We start from the raw sequence: 18,367 nt of genomic DNA on the forward strand, positions 1-18,367 counted from the left end.
GAGGTGAAACTAGCGCAAATTCCACTTTACATGCTACCTGCTGCACCACCAACATTTTGATGGTGCAGCAGGTAGCATAACATGCAGTCCATAACAGTTATTAATAAAGGCAAAACGTTAGGAGTATCTTTAGCTTGCAGGGAACTAAATGTCACAGCATTTAGCCAAGTGTGCTATCTGTAAAGCCAGCCATTATTAACTAACTATCTGCCAAAACAGGGACGGTGGGTTACTTTCATGACGCACGAAGAAAAAAAAAAACATACTATCATGTTTTGTTTGTTTTTTAACCACAGTAAAACAAAGTGATATACAAATTTAACAACAGCCATAACTAACGCTAGCTCTCTATGCTAGGTGCAACTGGGGCCTTTTGGAGCGCCCGGCTTTGAAATAATGGTGTTATTTAGCGACATTATTAACGGGTAAATCGGTCATGTAATGTCATATGCTCTAAGATGGAACATGTTCAAAATGACACACAGCCCAGATGCAGATGAAGTAAACGGTGACATTACGTAACTGTCGTCGCAAACTAGCGCCGTCAACTACTACTAACAGCTGGTGGTCTAGTTAGTTAATAACCCTGGCTGCTAGCTAGCTGCGGCAACTAACGATGGTTAGCCTGCAAGGCGATCCGCCCAGACAGCACAGCAGTGAAGGCCTGGTCGTCCAAAGCCCACTGCGCTGAGAAACACAGGCCTCATCATTCGCTCAGGCCTGACGTTATAGTTCTCTTGCAAACCTCTGCTGCATAGCCGATGAGCCTAAATACGTAGAGAATTTGGTTAAATAGCTAAAACCAATACTGAGAGAATATCGCGTTTGTCCTCACTACTGTCGACCATCTGTGTTACCATAACGCCATTTGCAAAGTACATTAGTCGAGCTAATAAGAAGTAATCTAAACAGTTAATGTTAGCCAGCCGTTAGCTTCTGTTTAAGTAAATGTATTCACCGTAGCTAACCTTTCTGTTTTGACAAGCGGCTTGCTGAGATGACTCGACAAGTAATTAGTGTTCAACCCATAAAATTATAATTTTCCTATTCAACTCAATGCCACTTCGTGGCCATTTTAGCTTTCTGGGATAACGCATAAAATGTCAGTGACAGTGGAGGCGTCTATTTCCTGAAATTTAACTCACTGTTCTGACCCGTATCGCCTAACGCTAAGTTCTAACTTAGCTAAAACAAACTGAAAATAACATATCAGAGGCCCGGGTTATAGAACAGGTTAGCTGCAATGTAGTTTTGATAAAGCCGCTGTAATAAAACAATTAACAACTCTGGGTGGATGAAATTTAAATTCGCCAACATGTAAACATTAGACGTTTAAAGGAAATGTTCCTTCTCAGTCTTTAAACAGGACCATTTGCAGGTAGCTAGCGCTAGCTTGACTTCAGTGAATCTAGCGGGATGAGCTAGGCAGCCTGCACGTACTGTCAGGACTATGAATTGCAATTTAATCGCATTGACATTGTCAAAGATTCAGTAAGCAGTAGCTAACAGAGAAAACTCCATCAGCAAGTGAATAACACCAACAACCCAAAATGCTATAATGTTACCTTTCATACACCAACAGCTGACGCTAGTACTAGCAGTAGCCAGCTAACAATCACCAGCCAGCACAGCGAGCTAGTTGGCTAACAACTCACCAGGAATTTGATATGACTTCCCCTCTATTCACGGGCTACGTCCAGCCTTGAACGATGGTGTCGTCGTGTATTACATAAACGTGGCCTATATCAGTGACAGTTTCACAGGACACAAACCTGTTACTAGAATGATCTAATTCCTACGTTTTTTTCCTCTGCTTCTGGGTGTTTTTCCTGCGTCACCGGCGCGGTAACAGCCCCCCTAACTCTATCTAGTCCGATTTCTGGGGCTTGTCACTTCGGTCCCAGCAGTCAGTCACAACTTGATTCAGTTCAACATGGCGGAAGCGCAGTCGGACACAAATGCAGCTCACTAAAACAGACTAGACGACTGTGTGAACTCCAACAGTCAGCGATGTCTGTAAGCTAGTTTGCACCACAACCGAGCACAGCTCAGCTAACACAACACCCGCTGAATGGAAAGCGAATAAAACCCCTTCTCGATTCTGATAACTCACTCCAGCTCCAGCATTGATATCCGATCCATAGTTTGAACAAAACCAGGCGGAAAAAAGCCGAGCGGTACGATGCACTTGACTATATCGCCTCCTATCGCTTGGGGTGGTCATCAATTAAAAAGTAATGACAATGAATTACAGAATGCGAGCAAATTCAAACTTGAGCACTTACCAAAGAAGGTACAGTACTGTGCAAAAGTCTTGAACTAGTTCTAACAAGCTTGAAAGTCGATATTTGGTGTGATCACTTTTATTCTTCGACACAGTCTGAACTGTCTAAGGCAAGCTTTCATGTCATTTCTGTCTTTTCTGGAGACCTAGTCCCAAAAACTACTTCGGGAATAGTTCTTCAGGCATCTTGAAGGACATTCAAAGCTCTTTTTTTAGATGCTAACTGCCTTTTCTTCTGTTCTCTGTCAAGATGATCCCACACTGCTTCAATACTGTTGAGGTCTGATAGTGTTCTGTTGTGCCTTTGTCTATGTAGGTATGCTTTTACTGCATTGGGAGTGTGTTTGGGATCACTGTCATGCTAATAAAATTAAGCCAATTAGATATTGCATGGCGGATCAAAATCTAATAGTACTTTTCTTCATTATCCCATCAATTGCAACAAGCTCTTTAAGCACACTGGCTAAAATGCAGTCTCCAAACCATGACAGAGCCTCCACCCTGTTTTACAGTTGGCTGTAGACACTCAGTCTCTCCTGACCTCTTCTGTACATACTGGTGATGAGTTCAAGCAAAAATTTCACATTTGGATTCATCGCTGCATACGACCCACTGCCACTGATTTCTAGTTGTAGTGTAATTTTTCTTCCTGTTTCCATTCATGAAGAATGGCTTCTTGATAGCCACACATAAACTGAGATCATTTCTCATGAGGCTCCAATAAACAGTAGACAGATCAACTGAAAGGTCAGATGCATCTCTCACGCCCTGTGTCAGATCTTTGCTGGATCTTTTTCTTAGATATTTTTAGGCCTGACACTTCTTCTTTTGTACTCCACTTGTCCATTTTCCCCAGATTTTTTGAAGGACGCACTGCATAGCAAGCTTAGATATGGCAAGTTTTAGAACTACAAACATTGAAAGGCTTTCAGAATGCCTGGGGAACTATTGCTTAAGACCACTTTAAAAATGACAAGGCTTTTTGGAAGGACAATATGTGGAGTGGCTCAAGACTTATACACAGTACACTGTGACTGAAGAGAATTCAAATCAAGAAACATTTTTGCAAATGCATACTTCATATATTAAAGTATATTCAGGCCTGGTTCCAGGATCTTTTAAATGTTATGGCAATGGTAGGGACCAAGAACCAGTGAAAAGGAGTCTGAAGGAAATTTAAACAAAAAATCTATCAGAAATTAATACAGGACTGAAAATTGAGTTGGAAAACACTGAACAGGTTTTCTCATACACCTTTACAGTGCCCTGCATCGTAAATGTGTATGTGAACAACACATTAGCACAAGACAAGATCTCTTGTGAAAGCTCCACTGAAGAATGAAGCTTGATTGTGTATAAGTTAACAGCCCGCATTGTGAGCAAAACAGGGATTACATTTGTTGAAATGTCATCTTTAAACCCTTGGTCTAATAACAATATGGCTGTTTAATTATCTGGCCAGTCTTTCAAAGGTCAAGGCACCAGACCAGCCGATGAATTCTCTGATTACCTCCACCCCAGTACACATGATGTCATGTTAAATAGCATGAGAGATGGAAAATTACAAATTTAGAAGAAAAATTCAGATCCCTCACATAAGTAAAAGTTATATTATAGCTATATTACAATGTAAAATCATAATAGCAACATTTGCAGGCAGTAGAAAGGTTTCTTCCTTGAACTTATAATTTTAAATGTTAGCCTCGAATATGCAGGATAGTAATTTGAATAAACAAATTAATTTATCAATATAAGCACCACATTCATCACAGTTTTACTGTTGCATTCGAGTGCCAATAATGGGATAGCAAGATATACTCCAAACAAGCACCGCATGGTATTTTTCCATGGTGAGGGTCAACCTTGTTAACATCTTAACCTTAACTAAAACAGCAAACAAATCTCACAGGTTTGTTTCCAGTTTGATCAACAGCACACTTCTTTCTGTTTGGTCAGTGTGCACTAATGCAGCATTCTGACCACACTGGTGCTGCATGCAAAAGAGGTCCTGGTAAGAGAGATGTAGATGCAAGTAGGTGGGGAGAGGTAACAGTAAATTACAGAGACAGCTTATAAAATTATCAATATAGCTGTAAGCAGCAGTGAGGGGTAAAAGCAGTTCAGCAGGGCACAGTTGCCATGGCAGCTTGACTGTGTAGCTGTAAGCACTAACTGAAAAAAAAGGGGGTCATTTTTTATCATGCTGTACAGGCCAAGTGATGAAAGATGTGTTGACAACTACAGGAAGATGTTGAGAGAAAACACAGAAATCAAAGCACGAAACAGCTTAAATGACCCCACCTCCAACGTGACTGCTTCACTGCTGTTTAAGCTGGCTTTCACAGACAAGGCGTCTTGAAGACTCACCTGATAACATTTGTGTGCTTTATATGTAAATTGTCTGTGTGTGGCTTAATGCAAGGGATAAGGCATATAAGGTTCAATAGCTACATGCATATGCACCTCAAACTTTGATGCAGAGTGCTCATACAGTGCTACCTGTTTGTTATAAACAAACAGACTAAATTGCAAAGTAGAACAGAGTATATTAAATATGCGATCCAACTTCTTCAGATTCTTTATTCTGTATTTAGTGATGAGTTAAAGAAAACGTCATTGTGGATACAAATTTTGGTGACCATTAATTTATATAGGGGCTGTATGCATGTGAGAGAGTATAAATAACAGTTATACTCAATTAGATGGTGCACAAAATAGAAGAACAGATAAATATACTGACATTTATAAAATGTTTATAAGTATAACATATACATGTATATTATCCATATACAATTATATGATCAGATATCCCCTGATGTTGTTCCTACTTCATCACAGCATTGTTGTTTGTCTGGCCATTCGGTTAGCATTAGCCAAGAAGTAAGCTAATGCTATTAAAAACTAGAAAAGCTACAGGATTAACCTAAATTTGGCTAACAGCAAATTGATAATATATTTGTTAAATTGCATACATTGATAAATATAACGCTTTAAATTTTGTACATTTTGTTTCAGAAGATAGTTTTATGTAAACAAAGCTTCTTTCTTTCCTTTTTTTTAATTTTCCCACCACATTTCAAAGCTATGACATCACAACAACACGATTGGTCAGTTGTAACGTTGATCCTGGACCAACATTTTATATGATGATGTAGGAACAACAACAACATGGAGATAACAGATACACCTATACTGCATATGCGTACATATGTATAAAAGTGCTTTTGCGTTTAAAGGATGTAAACAATAAGATTGTAAATGAGGACATTGCACATTAGCACATCTGCAGACTATGAAATGTACAGGAAAAATGGTGATTATATAAACATCTGGATATGTAAACATTTAGAGTTAAACAGGAGAATATTGCACATTACCTAAAACATTTAAAGACTGTGAAATGTTCATAACGTAGAATATATAAATACATTTATAAATATGAGATTATTTAGGTTATGTAAATATATTTGTATTTCTGAGGGGTGTAAACAAGGAGAATTGAGCAGAATAATTTTGGCATTACCGCTATAAATAAGCTATTGACAGACCAAGTTCATGTAATAGATATTAGGAAGACTCTATTTATCAATCAGATATTACGAGTTTAATAGGTTAAATGAGTAGTATTAAACAGCGTTGTTTTAGTAGAATTTGTCGGAAACAGAAAAGGGAGACTTGTTCAGAATGCGTTTCTTTGTCATTAATATTTTTTTATTATTATTATTAATTATAATAATTCGAGACAAAGAATTGCCTTCAAGTTGAGCCTGTTAACACCAAACATTGTGCACTGTTTTCACAGTATTGTAACAGATGTCAAACTCGTGCTTTTGCTCTGGAAACAAACGCATAGACTGTGCGGTGTCCCTGTTTGTCGTTCCTCTAAGGTCTTGTCGGGGTTTTCTGTCCGACCGCCTTCTAGGCGATCAGACCCGACAGAAAAGATGGCGGCCGAGCGGCACTAACTGTTCTCTATAATGAGTTACCAAATTTTGTCTATTTGTTGAGTTTTCTTCTGGACAAGAAAAACGAGTCCGTGCGGAGAACCTCATCTGGGCAAGGACATTTTGAGGGACAGAAAAGCTTCTTTTCTGAAGCAGTTAGCTGCTACAGCAGTTTGGTGTAGCAGCTCTGGCTTCGGCGTAGCTAACGAGTCTGTCTCGTCATTGTAAAATGGCTCCGGTGCAGATCGGCTCAGACGGGCCGCTCGTTCACGTCGGAGGTATGATTGTTTCGGGTCCACAGGCACCAGCGCTCGGTGCCCCGGGTACACCGGGGGTCCGACTCAGCATGCTTATTGAGTTTCTTCTCCAAAGGACCTACCAGGAAATCACCACACTGGCGGAACTGTGAGTAGCATTTACTGCTGCAGGCCTCAGAGCTAAGTAATGTTGACCTGGCGGGCTAACCTTCTAACTTGAGTAAACTGTGAGGATGTTCGTCTTCCAGATGCTAAAAGAAAGCCTAACAGGCTCATCAAACTGGGACCAACAGTTTTATATTTATATTCAAAAGAGCAAAAAGCTTTAACAGTAAAGACGATTAGCACAGCAGCACAGGTAACTGCTGATATGTTAAGGGCGTACATGTAAACAATACATGGCTATAGGAATATAGAGCCAGGATCGGTGATTATGTTTGGAGATGAATATCTGATTGCTCCCATAGAGTTAATATATTAGTACCCTTTGACCGAAATACTATTATGAATAATGTTTTCATTGTAAAGAGCAAGGATACATAATTTGATCATTTGACAGGACATAGGTCTTGAGTTCAAGAGCTTAATAAATGATGCTCTTTTGTTGCTCTTCCAGGCTGCCCAGAAAAACAGACATGGAGAGGTATGTTTGTTTTCTCACATTTCATTCATTCATTCTCCTTTATCCACTCACACATTCAGTTACTGTGTCATATTTTAAAACCCATAACAAAAGACTGCTGTTCCCACCTTAGGAAAATCGAAATCGTTCAGTTCGCCAGCCGGACTAGGCAGCTGTTCGTCCGTCTCCTGGCGCTGGTGAAGTGGGCGAGCAATGCAGGAAAAGTGGAGAAGTGTGCGGTATGTTGTGTGTGTGGATTAGTTAGTACAATTATTATTAACATTCATTCTGGTCATCAGAGCACTAAATTAAGTTATGCTGAACTCTCCATGGTAACAGATGATCTCCAGCTTCCTGGACCAGCAGACCATCTTGTTTGTAGACACAGCTGATAGACTGGCATCACTGGCCAGAGAGGCCCTGGTGCATGCTCGTTTGCCCAGCTTTGCCATCCCCTTTGCCATCGATGTGCTCACCACTGGGTCGTACCCGCGTCTGCCCACCTGCATAAGAGTAAGTCTTGGACTTCTTTCCCTGCATGAAATGATGGATGTAGCTAAAACTTGTTCTCTTGAAGCTTTTTGGTATGTGAGCTCAACTGTTTCTGTGTCTATTTGCTTAGGATAAGATCATTCCTCCAGACCCCATCACCAAGGCAGAGAAGCAGACCACTCTGAACCAGCTTAATCAGATTCTACGACACCGCCTTGTCACCACAGACTTGCCACCTCAGCTAGCAAATCTCACAGTCGGTAAGCAGTTTGTGTGGTGTTTTAACTGGCACCATTCTCATGTCTTAATCAGATTATTTTCATCTGTGCTGAAAAGATCTTGTGTGTGTGTTTATGTAGCTAATGGGCGCGTAAAGTTTCGTGTGGAAGGAGAGTTCGAGGCCACCTTGACCGTGATGGGGGATGACCCTGATATTCCCTGGAGGCTGCTGAAGTTAGATATTCTGGTGGAGGACAAAGAAACTGGAGGTAAAGGGACAGGGGGGCACTCACTCACTCCAACACAAACTGATTGATAATGTACTCGAGTGCTAATGGACTCAACTGGTTTGTCTTTCTGTCACATCCCCCTTCCCGCTCTATTGTAACAGATGGCCGAGCCTTGGTCCACAGTTTGCAGGTGAACTTCATCCACGAGTTGGTCCAGGCACGTCTTTGTGCTGATGAAAAGCCTCTTCAAGACATGTACAACTGCTTGCGTATCCTTTTTTTCCTTTGTATTTAACCACACACATGCACATTTACACATACAGAAAATGTGTTTGCGTGTGTATGTCCTGCCTGCATCCACTTGGCTTTTATCCCAGTCTGCTCTCAACTGCTGCAGTAGGGCGGGAGTGTGTGTCGGAGCATATAGAGTATTGACCGGTCAAGCAGATGAGTGTAGAATTCCAATGAGAAACACAGCTGCAGGAGTGAATCCTGTGTAGTCCCCCCTTCACTAAAACAGCCTTTTGTTAATGACAAGGAAAGAGCAGCACTGTTCTGACTATAGCGAGGTCACCCATCCAGGTCAGGTGCTTCAGTATTTTAACCTCCCTGAGAGATGTGGGCTTGTTAAAGTCACAGTGAAGAAAATAGTCCTTTTCTTTGTTCAGTTTTCTGCAAAATACAAGTATTATGTTGTCAACCTGAAAATCACTTGAGCGAGCATATGTGTAGATGATATCTTGTAATAGTGCCGATTTGTTCCCATGTGTCAGACAGTTGTAAGTCTTTGGTTAAGTGTAGCTTAAATGCAGAGAGAGGTAAAAAAAAACTGTTAGTGAGCAGTATTCACTTTAATCAGAGTCCTTAATCAAGCATGCGAGCTGAGCACAACTGTGCTTATCACAATGCTAATCAGTACATCTCTGCTCCGCCTTTCCCCCCCAGCTTGTCAAAGAGCAGTCTGTATGAGGCACAGATACCTCTTTTACTACTGGACTGTGTGTTTTGAATTTTAATGGGAAGATGGGTACATCACTCTACCTCTACCCACCTGGCCCGGTATTTTCCCACGGTGTGTTTTCTTTAACCTCATTGTTGCCAGACTCCTTCTGTTTGTCGCTACAGCTAGAAGTGCTCCACTCTCAGACTCTGATGCTGATCAGAGAGCGCTGGGGAGACCTGGTGCAGGAGGAGAGATACGTGCCAGCGAAATACCTCACACTCTCTGTTTGGAAGTAAGAGCTTATAAGCGGCCCTCACATGCGTGAACACATGAACAGTCACACAGAGAGAGGCTCAAGCTGACTTTTTTTTTTACTGTTTCTCCAGTCAGCAGGTTTTGGGTAGGAAAACGGGTACAGCATCAGTACATAAGGTCACTATCAGGATCGACGAATCAGATGGATCGAAGCCATTACAAATTTCTCATGAGCCCCCTCTCCCTGTCTGTGACTCCAAATTAATGGACAGAGCAATGAAGGTGAAATGCACACAAATATCAGTATTTTCACTGTTTTACAGTACAATTACCTTCCAGTTTAGTATAACTTTTCCCCCTCTCTACTTTTTTTTTTTTTTTACATTTTAGATTGATCACCTGTCAGTGGAGAAGCTTTTGATTGACAGTGTGCATGCCCGGTCACATCAGAAGCTGCAGGAACTGAAGGCAATTCTAAAGACCAGCAATCCCAGCGACAACTGTATGCATCCACTCCTCATTTTTTATTTATTTATTTATTTTTAATCCCTTCAAACGTGTTTATTTAGCAAAGCCTTTCAAACTTCTGTTTCCTTCTATCAACTGCAGCCAGACTTAATCAGCAGGCTGCAGATAAGACTGATGAGTGTTTGTGGTCATGAATTAAAAAAACTTAGAGATGTTGTCGTTCACACATCCTTCATTCTCCTTCTGTCAACTAGTATCTGCAACCAGTCCTTTGAGTCATTCGCAGTGAAAAGACGTACACTTAAATGTTTGTTTGTTTATTTCAGCATTCATCGAGACTGCTTTACCTACACTTGTTATTCCAATACTTGAGCCCTGCGGCCGCTCAGAGTGTCTACACATTTTCGTAGACCTGCACTCGGGCATGTTCCAGCCAATGCTGTATGGGTTAGGTAAGCTTGTGTTTGTATTGTATTACAATAGGAACATGTATTTATTTAATGGTAATGTGGATCACATTATTAGAATGAGCCTACACCTTCAACCCTTTGTTGAAGATAAAACCCTAGGTGTGCTTTCTCTCTCTCTCTATAGATCAGTCCATATTGGATGACATTGAAAAGACCATCAACGATGATATGAAGCGCATCATCTCATGGCTTCAGCAACTGAAGTAAGTCCACATCAAACAGAGATACAAGTCAGAGCAGTATATCTTTACAGCTAACAGAACAAAGTGTTGTAAGCACACATTAAAGATGCAAATGCACAAAGGAGTCAGTAGTAGGAGATAGAGTCTGACGGCTGACTGTAGCTTGTCAGAGTTGACTAATTGCAGTCAGTAGCAACACTTGGCTCAGCTGGTGGGATGATGGGTGTTGAGATGAATTGTCTGTGTTGTGAGTCTTGCACGAGTGAACAGTGATTGGTCAGTGAGTATCAGTTTCTGCAACTCAGCTCTCATGAAGACTGACACTTTCTTTCTTTCTGGCCAGGTTCTGGTTGGGAGAGCAGCGCTGCCGGCAGTCTGTGAAACACCTTCCCACTGTGTGCACCGATGTCCTTCACCTCTCCAACTCAGCTTCTCACCCCATCGGCAGCCTGTCAAAACACAGGCTCTTCATCAAGCTCACGCGGCTACCGCAGTACTACATAGTGAGTTTTTCAGCCAGTACATTACCGACAAACGTTGAGCTCGAACAACTCTGTTACTTAGATTTTTATACCCTCCTTCCAACTCTGAATCTTTTCCTCACATCTATTTTTTTTTTTGTTTTGTTTTTAGATAGTGGAGATGCTTGAAGTGCCTAGCACTCCCACAGCGTTGCAGTACAAGTACTCTTTCCTGTCAGTGTCTCAGCTGGAAGGAGATGATGGACCGATGTGCGCGCAGCTTCTGCAGCATTTCAAACCCAATCTGGAGCACCTTGTGCAGGACTCGACAACAGGGAGAGGGGCTCTGCCTGGGACTAAGAGAAAGGTAGCTGCACAGACTGATTTCATCACCCACTCACACACTCATTTTCTTATGTGTGGCATGGCATTGCTAGGGAAAAACATTTGTGGTCAGTTGGACACTTAAAACTGCAATTATGTCCTTTCAGTGTGGGCTATTTATTTATTTATTTATTTTGTTTCTGTTATTCTGTAGATTGTTGGAGACCAAGGGGAGCCAGAGCCAAAAAAGCCTAAACGGTCTGGAGAAATGTGTGCCTTCAACAAAGAGCTGGCTCACCTAGTTGCAATGTGTGATATCAACATGCCTTTTATTGGCCTTAGAGCAGAGGTACTTCAGAGTGCTTGGATACTTTGAATCATTCCCACATGTGGTGATTAGACAAGCCCAGTTTAGTGTTTTCTGGTTGATGCTGGATCCCTTTCTCTGCCTTTTAGATGTCCAACATGGAGATTCCAAATCAGGGCGTCCAAGTGGAAGGAGATGGCAGCAGTCATGCAATACGTCTAATAAAGTAATTATAATAGAGACACATATTGACACAATTTATTTTAATTGAAGTGTTATAAACTGTAGAAAAAGTGAAAACTCCACAGTGACTCTACGGTTTATTGGGCTTTCTTTTACAGGATTCCTCCCTGTAAAGGTGTAGGAGAGGAGACCAGGAGAGCTTTAGAGCGTTCCCTACTGGACTGCACCTTCCGCCTGCAGGGCAGGAACAACAGAACCTGGGTGGCTGAACTGGTGCTGGCTAACTGTCCTCTTAACAGCACCCATAGTAAGGAGCAAGGTGCACAGCATTTACAAAGTCTTATTTATATACTTTGATTTAGTCTTAAAACAACTGTAGTATTAGTATTTTTATGGATGTTGTGTCCAAATTAGATGGCAAAGACACCAGCTGTAACTCCATAAAAGGCTCTAAACTGGAGCAAAAAAGAATAAAATGTGTTTAGTGTTTGAGAGCAAGGAATCTGTATTTTCTTCATATACCAGCTTCTAAACAACCCCATGTTTTTTGCTGTATTAGCCTCCACGCGACACGTGTATCTGACCTATGAGAACCCTCTGTCGGAGCCAGTGGGCGGGCGGAAAGTGGTTGAGATGTTCCTTAACGACTGGAATGCCATTAGTCAGCTCTACCAGTGTGTCCTCACCTTCTCTCGTGCACTGCCAGGTGAGTGCATGTTTTTTTCCGAAAAGTAAATCCCAGATTTGTATTGTCACATGTACACCTGTTTAACGTAGCTGCACATTATGATTCCCCCCCTCTAGAGATGCCATCTCATTTGAGTACCTTCTCAGAGGTGCGGCTGTATAACTACCGTAAGCTGGTGCTGTGCTACGGCACCACCAAGGGCAGCTCTGTCACCATCCAGTGGAACTCCAGCACTCAGCGTTTCCACCTCGCCCTGGGAACTGTGGGGCCTAACTCTGGCTGCTCCAACTGCCATAATATCATCCTCCATCAGCTTCAAGAGATGTTCAACAAAAACCCACAAGTGATGCAGCTGCTACAGGTACACTGTGACCCAGTTACAAAATGTAACCACGGAATGAACACATGCACTTTTTGGAGCTGGATTAAGGGACGATAAGAAATTAAATAAAATCAAAAGGATGTGATTGGATTGCTTCAAACATCGGGTGTGGCTTAGTGAATGCAGCAGTGTCGTATTACATGCAGCACTGTGGTGCCGTTGAGTTGCAGTGCTTTACCCAGACCTTCAAAAGCTGTGCGTTTAGTCCAGGTGGAGGAGAAATACATCAGACTGAACCATATTTATTTCTTCTATCAGTCGTACCCGATTAAAATCCAAACCCACACTGCCCACTGTGACACTGCTTTGCTTATGGAATTGTATTCAAGTTAAAAGATCTGTGCGATAAGCCTCCACACTCCTGAACCATTAGGCTGTAGTACAATATCTCACACTTTATTATACTTAATTAAAAAAATAGAACAGAAACTGAGGATCCGGAGAGTAAGGGTGGATCAGTATCTAGGATTTTAGAATAACAGCCAAAACAAAGGCATATTTACCTACCAAAAAAAGTTGCCCAGTCTTCAGCGAGGTAACTGCATGCACTGTGACTGGATGGGGCTGCTTCAAAACGTGCCTATTAGGATCCTCTAATTTATTTATTATTTTAAGATTTCTTCAGCATTAAAGTAATCCACTGCCAGTTCTCAGTACTTTGGCTGATACACCTTTAAATAAATCAGCCGTTGATTCTCCAAACTTTTTTTTCCAAATTGTAATCCTATACTGTATAAAACAGTGCCCACGTTGCTGACATGGTGTAACTGAATTTAGCAGTTAAAATTCAACCTGCCAATCAGAGAACACTTACTTTGAAAGTGACCACTCACATTACTTCCCTTCCTTCTTTGAGCGACGCCCCTCAAACTGTCAGGTGAGAGTCATTGACGAGGAGAATTCAGGTTTGAGAGCAGAGCTGCTGGTGAAAGTGAAACCTGCAGCACAAGCCAAGTAGACACTCTCGTGAGTGTAATACTTGCTTTGCGTCCTGATTTTACGTGTGAGGAACTGAATTTTGCGAGTGGCAGCGGATGAATAATTACCTGAAATTAATGTATTTGCTTTTTGTTTAAATGAAATTTTTTTTTTAATTTTTACATTTTCTTTCTCTCCAGGTCCTTTCAGACACACAGGCTCCTCTGAATGCAATCAACAAGCTACCTACGGTGCCCATGTTGGGCCTCACCCAGCGCACCAACACTGCCTACCAGTGCTTCTCCATCCTGCCCCAGTCACCCACACACATCCGACTGGCGTTCCGAAACATGTACTGCATCGACATCTACTGCCGAAGCCGCGGAGTGGTTGCTATCCGAGATGGAGCCTACAGTCTCTTTGACAACACTAAGATTGTAGAGGGCTTTCATCCTGCTCCAGGATTAAAGGTATGCCAGACACTAAATATTGGGTGCTAAATATTAAACCACTTCCTGGACCATATTAGCTTTCCTTACTGTAAAGACTAGAGAAAAGGATGCCCAGCCCAGCTCTGCTGCAGGGATACGCTAAATTATCACTGTTTTTGTCTGACTCTTGCCAAGCACACAAATAAGCCAGTTTCCCAGATGTTGAATGACTTTAAAATAGATTGAGACATTAAAATGGATCCAATTCAGTGTACAGGTACTTACTACTTAATTTATTCTCTCTCTTCTTTCTAGACATTCCTAAACATGTTTGTAGACAGCAATCAGGATGCTCGCAGGCGATCGGTCAATGAAGATGACAACCCGCCTTCACCTGTGGGTGTAGATGTTATGGACAGTCTTATGAACCAGTTGCAGCCTCAACCACAACCACAGACTTTGAGAGGTGGTCCGGGAGGAGTATATCCTCCCCTAACTTCACCGCCACCCAATTATTATGCTAACGTTACTCCCTCACCATCCATGATGCCCACCCCATCACCAGGTATTTGGACCTATCGTACACTGATTGCTTAATTGTGCCTGTGTGAATGTTGCAGTAAAGTGTTTGTGTCATATAAGCTTGTTAAGCTGCCATACAGCATTGTTTTCTCACCACACATTGTGTCATCAGCCACCCCGCTGACTTATGCATTTGTTGCAATAGCAAATTATGCCAAAAGAATGCGATTGCACAACCATGTGTGCCCATTTTAATTTTGTGAAACCATGCGATCAGTTGTTTCTCTTGCAACATGCACACCTCGCAGCCAAAAGGGAACAAAGCATGCGTTTAGTCACGCTCCTTCCATTCCCCTCCATCTCAGCCCGCCAGCCAGAGTCTACAGCCCTTCCGCCCAGCTTTAGCTTGTGTGCACATGGAGTGAGTGTGTGTAAAGAGTACTTGTCATCTTTAGTCTGATGAGCCCTTTGATGTGTGTGCGTGTGTGTGTTGTGCGGATGTGTGCAGGGAACATCCATGCCTCTGGCTCCCCTAGTGGAGCTCTAAGGGCACCTTCTCCTTTCGGGCCAACCCCGTCCCCGTCTTCTTTGGGCATAGCCATGGGCCAGACCAGCTTTGCCAGTCCCCACGGTAAGCAGCAGGATAAATACTGGCCTGGTAGTAATTTTGTTCTGCTGGGCATGGGCTGGAGCGGGCTGGACTGAATATCTTTTCTAGGCTGCAGACATTAACAGACATATGACAAATGGTCTACACAGCACGGGCACACAGTGGTTTATTTTTCATTCATCTGATTATGTTTATTGTTGTATGAGAAGTGTTAATGTGATGGTGATGACTGACTCTCCTTTAACCTAGGTGTTTTAGACCCCAGCTCTCCATATGCCATGGTGTCTCCCACCAATAGGAACCAGTGGCCAGGTTCACCCCAGGTCTCAGGGCCTTCTCCTGGGGCAAGGATCCACGGCATGTCCCCTGGCAACCCTTCGTTGAATTCACCCATTCCTGACCCGAATTCTCCACGTGCTGGGTCCAGTAAGTACTGCCTCACATTGTCTTTGTATCCTTGTATTTAAAGACAAACACTTTGTAAAAAATAGAGTTTAAATATATATATAATTTTTATTTTTATTTTTATTATTATTTTTTTTTAACATGTGTCTCTGTCTTTGATTTAGGTTCACAAGTCATGCCTACCAGTATGCCTCCACCCCGCAAGCTACCTCAGCGCCCCTGGGCTGCCTCCATTCCTACTATCCTCACCCACAATGCCTTGCATGTGCTTCTGCTCCCTTCCCCCACTCCCTGCCATGTGCCCGGCCTGGCAGGAAGCTACCTCTGCTCACCTCTGGAGCGCTTTTTGGGTTCAGTTATTATGAGACGGCACCTACAGAGGATCATCCAGCAGGAAGCCAATGTGAGTGACGAGCAGAGCCAAAAATCAGTCTGTTGTCTTTCATTTCCTAAATGATATCCTTTCTGCACTGTGCACTGAAAAAGTTATGGAAGCACGCAGCAAGGCCATGTTAGCCAACATGAGTTTTCTCAGTTGTAATTGGATCATTTTCATTTTATAGATTAACATGAGTCTTTATGTTAAATTAACATTTTCTGTAAAGTGTTTTGGTATACCTAAGGATTGTAATAGATTAAACATCCTTAAATATAGGATGACACATAAAAGACTAAACTGAAATATGAATTCAGTCATGTTGGCTATAAGAAGTCTGTATATGCAAATTCACCAACTGCCCGATTGGCTTTTTTGTTTTTGTTTGGGGGTTTTTTCCCCTCCCCAGTGCAGTAATCACTGCATCATCTTTCCTCTCCTCCAGTTAACTATCGTGAACTCTAACGAGCCGGGGGTGATCATGTTTAAAACTGAAGTGCTCAAGTGCCGTGTGGCTCTCAACCCAAATAACTACCAGACGCTGCAGCTCAAAGTCACTCCAGAAAACACAGGTCCCTGGTCCCAGGAAGAACTTCAGGTGCTGGAGAGATTCTTCGAGACCCGTGTAAGTCTTCATGTTTTTATTTATTGATTTTTCCTGAACTGATCATAAAAATGGGTAAACAATCCCTTGCTATTTTGTATCCATTAAAACATAGGTTGAATATTATATGATATATGACTAGTAACAGACACCAGCATTAATCATTAATCCATCTACTGCTGTCCTCCCTTCTAGGTTGCTGGTCCTCCCTTTAAGTACAACACTCTGAATGCCTTCACTAAGCTGCTGGGTGCACCCACTAATATCCTTAGAGATTGTGTGCGCATCATGAAGCTTGAATTGGTGAGGAACTTCTTTTATATGGAGTGTTGTTGCACATTTGGACCGCCCCTTTAACCCCCACTTAATAGTCTTTGCGTTTGAAAGGTAATGCATGAATAAGCCTTTTCTTCTCCTGCAGTTCCCTGACCAGGCTGCACAGCTGAAGTGGAATGTCCAGTTCTGCCTCACCATCCCCCCCAGCGCTCCACCCATCGCTCCTCCTGGAACCATTGCTGTGGTGCTTAAATCTAAAATGCTTTTCTTTGTAAGTCACTGCAGTGCTTTACCTTTTTGAAACATGTACTTCATTTTCATTTGATGGAAAAGAGAAAAAAAAAACATGAATATGTTGAAGCCACCTCACCCTTTGTATTTGGTCTGTTTTGTCCCACAGCTGCAGCTGACCCAGCGCATCCCGGTACCCCAGGAACCAGTGAGCATTATCGTACCCATTGTGTACGACATGGCCACAGGCCTCACTCAGCAGGCTGACATCCCCAGACAGCACAGCTCCTCTGGAGCCGCAGCACTCTTGGTCTCTAATATCCTCAAGAGGTTCAATGAGCTGCATCCTGCCAGACAGGGTGAGACTCTGCCCTCCCTCAGCTGACGAGCACTGAATAATTTACTGTACCTAAACCTTTTCCAACTGAATATTCTAATTAGATGTAAAACAGCTTTGCTAACACTGACTGTATTCTTTTCCTCCCAGGCGAGTGCACCATATTTGCATCTGTTCACGACCTGATGGCCAGCCTCACCCTTCCCCCTGGCACCCGTCAGTAGAAACGATGACGTCAAACCCAGAGCGGAAATTCAACCCAAGTCCCTTTAAAGACAGAAGATGAACCTCACCCTTAAGCTTACTCGACGCATGAGTGTAAAAGCTGTGGTCCCGAGAGGTCAAAATCCAGCTTGCGTCCCCTTTGATACAGCCACTGGACTTTGATGTGATGGATGATTTCAAAGGGGATTCAATTTTGACAGTCTTGGAGACGGTCTTTAAGATTTGCCATTCAGGTAGACCTTAAAACAAGGACGACATTGGATGCAAATGGATATAAATGTTCGTTTGTTCTTCCTCCAGGTGCACTTGTAAACAAAACTTATATATTGAGGTTTTTTTTTTTTTACAGAAATATGTATATTTAAGTGTTTAAAAGAATGAGGTGAGAGATTTTTCTTTTTGCTAGACCGCTGACTTGCTTTTTTTTTTTTGGTAAAAACTGATATTGTTGTAGTATCAGGAGATATTTTCCTTAGCACACTATTTAACTGGCTTCTTGCCTTTACCTTGTCATTCCTCTGCAATCTAATTTCAGACGTACACTTTGGATACTGTAAAAACTGTGATAAACTTTATAAGCCAGTTGTATTTTATTAAGAACCATTTGGAGTCCTGATTAAAGGATTTGAGACATCTTTTCTGACTTTTGGTATTTTATTTAACCAAATTCTGAGTTGGTTTGTGGTTTGAGGATTTTGCACCAGAAATGGAAAAGAATCGG

General features: G+C 42.1%; 2 protein-coding genes across 11 annotated transcripts in view; one reads left to right on the top strand and one right to left on the bottom strand.

Moving 5' to 3' along the window:
- usp9 (ubiquitin specific peptidase 9) overlaps window positions 1-2,228 on the bottom strand; it is a 37,517-nt gene extending 35,289 nt beyond the window's left edge. For 6 of the 8 annotated variants that reach the window (XM_013911046.1, XM_005733767.2, XM_013911045.1 and 3 more), the window contains exon 1: window positions 1,656-2,106. The gene's annotated coding sequence lies outside the window, so the exon portion shown is untranslated. The other 2 variants (XM_013911042.1, XM_013911043.1) reach the window with 2 other exon arrangements.
- Window positions 2,229-6,167: 3,939 nt separating this feature from the next.
- On the top strand, window positions 6,168-18,022 carry med14 (mediator complex subunit 14). Of its 3 annotated transcripts, none has more exons than XM_005733769.2 (29): window positions 6,168-6,633; window positions 7,102-7,128; window positions 7,241-7,346; window positions 7,447-7,620; window positions 7,730-7,859; window positions 7,959-8,087; window positions 8,210-8,317; window positions 9,151-9,283; window positions 9,378-9,528; window positions 9,637-9,748; window positions 10,041-10,166; window positions 10,309-10,387; window positions 10,710-10,869; window positions 11,000-11,194; window positions 11,366-11,500; window positions 11,608-11,684; window positions 11,800-11,960; window positions 12,201-12,347; window positions 12,446-12,690; window positions 13,830-14,099; window positions 14,376-14,625; window positions 15,091-15,213; window positions 15,442-15,618; window positions 15,762-16,000; window positions 16,419-16,598; window positions 16,773-16,880; window positions 16,999-17,124; window positions 17,254-17,443; window positions 17,572-18,022. In XM_005733769.2, exons 1-29 carry the CDS (start codon window positions 6,458-6,460, stop codon window positions 17,643-17,645), a joined length of 4,308 nt encoding a protein of 1,435 aa, XP_005733826.1. In that variant the 5' UTR covers window positions 6,168-6,457; the 3' UTR covers window positions 17,646-18,022. The 3 variants fall into 3 exon arrangements, with proteins under 3 accessions (XP_005733826.1, XP_005733827.1, XP_005733828.1); XM_005733770.2 differs by having other exon boundaries at window positions 11,800-11,948; XM_005733771.2 differs by lacking the exon at window positions 15,091-15,213 and having other exon boundaries at window positions 6,169-6,633.
- The last annotated feature ends 345 nt before the right edge of the window (window positions 18,023-18,367 follow it).

The sequence above is a fragment of the Pundamilia nyererei genome, unplaced genomic scaffold, assembly GCF_000239375.1.
Source record: "Pundamilia nyererei isolate P.nyererei 1_Seehausen unplaced genomic scaffold, PunNye1.0 scaffold00055, whole genome shotgun sequence".
Lineage (NCBI taxonomy): Eukaryota > Metazoa > Chordata > Actinopteri > Cichliformes > Cichlidae > Pundamilia > Pundamilia nyererei.

Coding starts and splice junctions, on each gene's coding strand:
- med14 (XM_005733769.2), top strand. CDS start 6,458: ATGGCTCCGGTGCAGATCGGCTCAGACGGGCCGCTCGTTCACGTCGGA. Junction 11,961..12,200: donor CACCCATAGTAAGGAGCAAG/GTGCACAGCATT, acceptor TTGCTGTATTAG/CCTCCACGCGACACGTGTAT. Junction 17,444..17,571: donor GCTGCATCCTGCCAGACAGG/GTGAGACTCTGC, acceptor TTTTCCTCCCAG/GCGAGTGCACCATATTTGCA.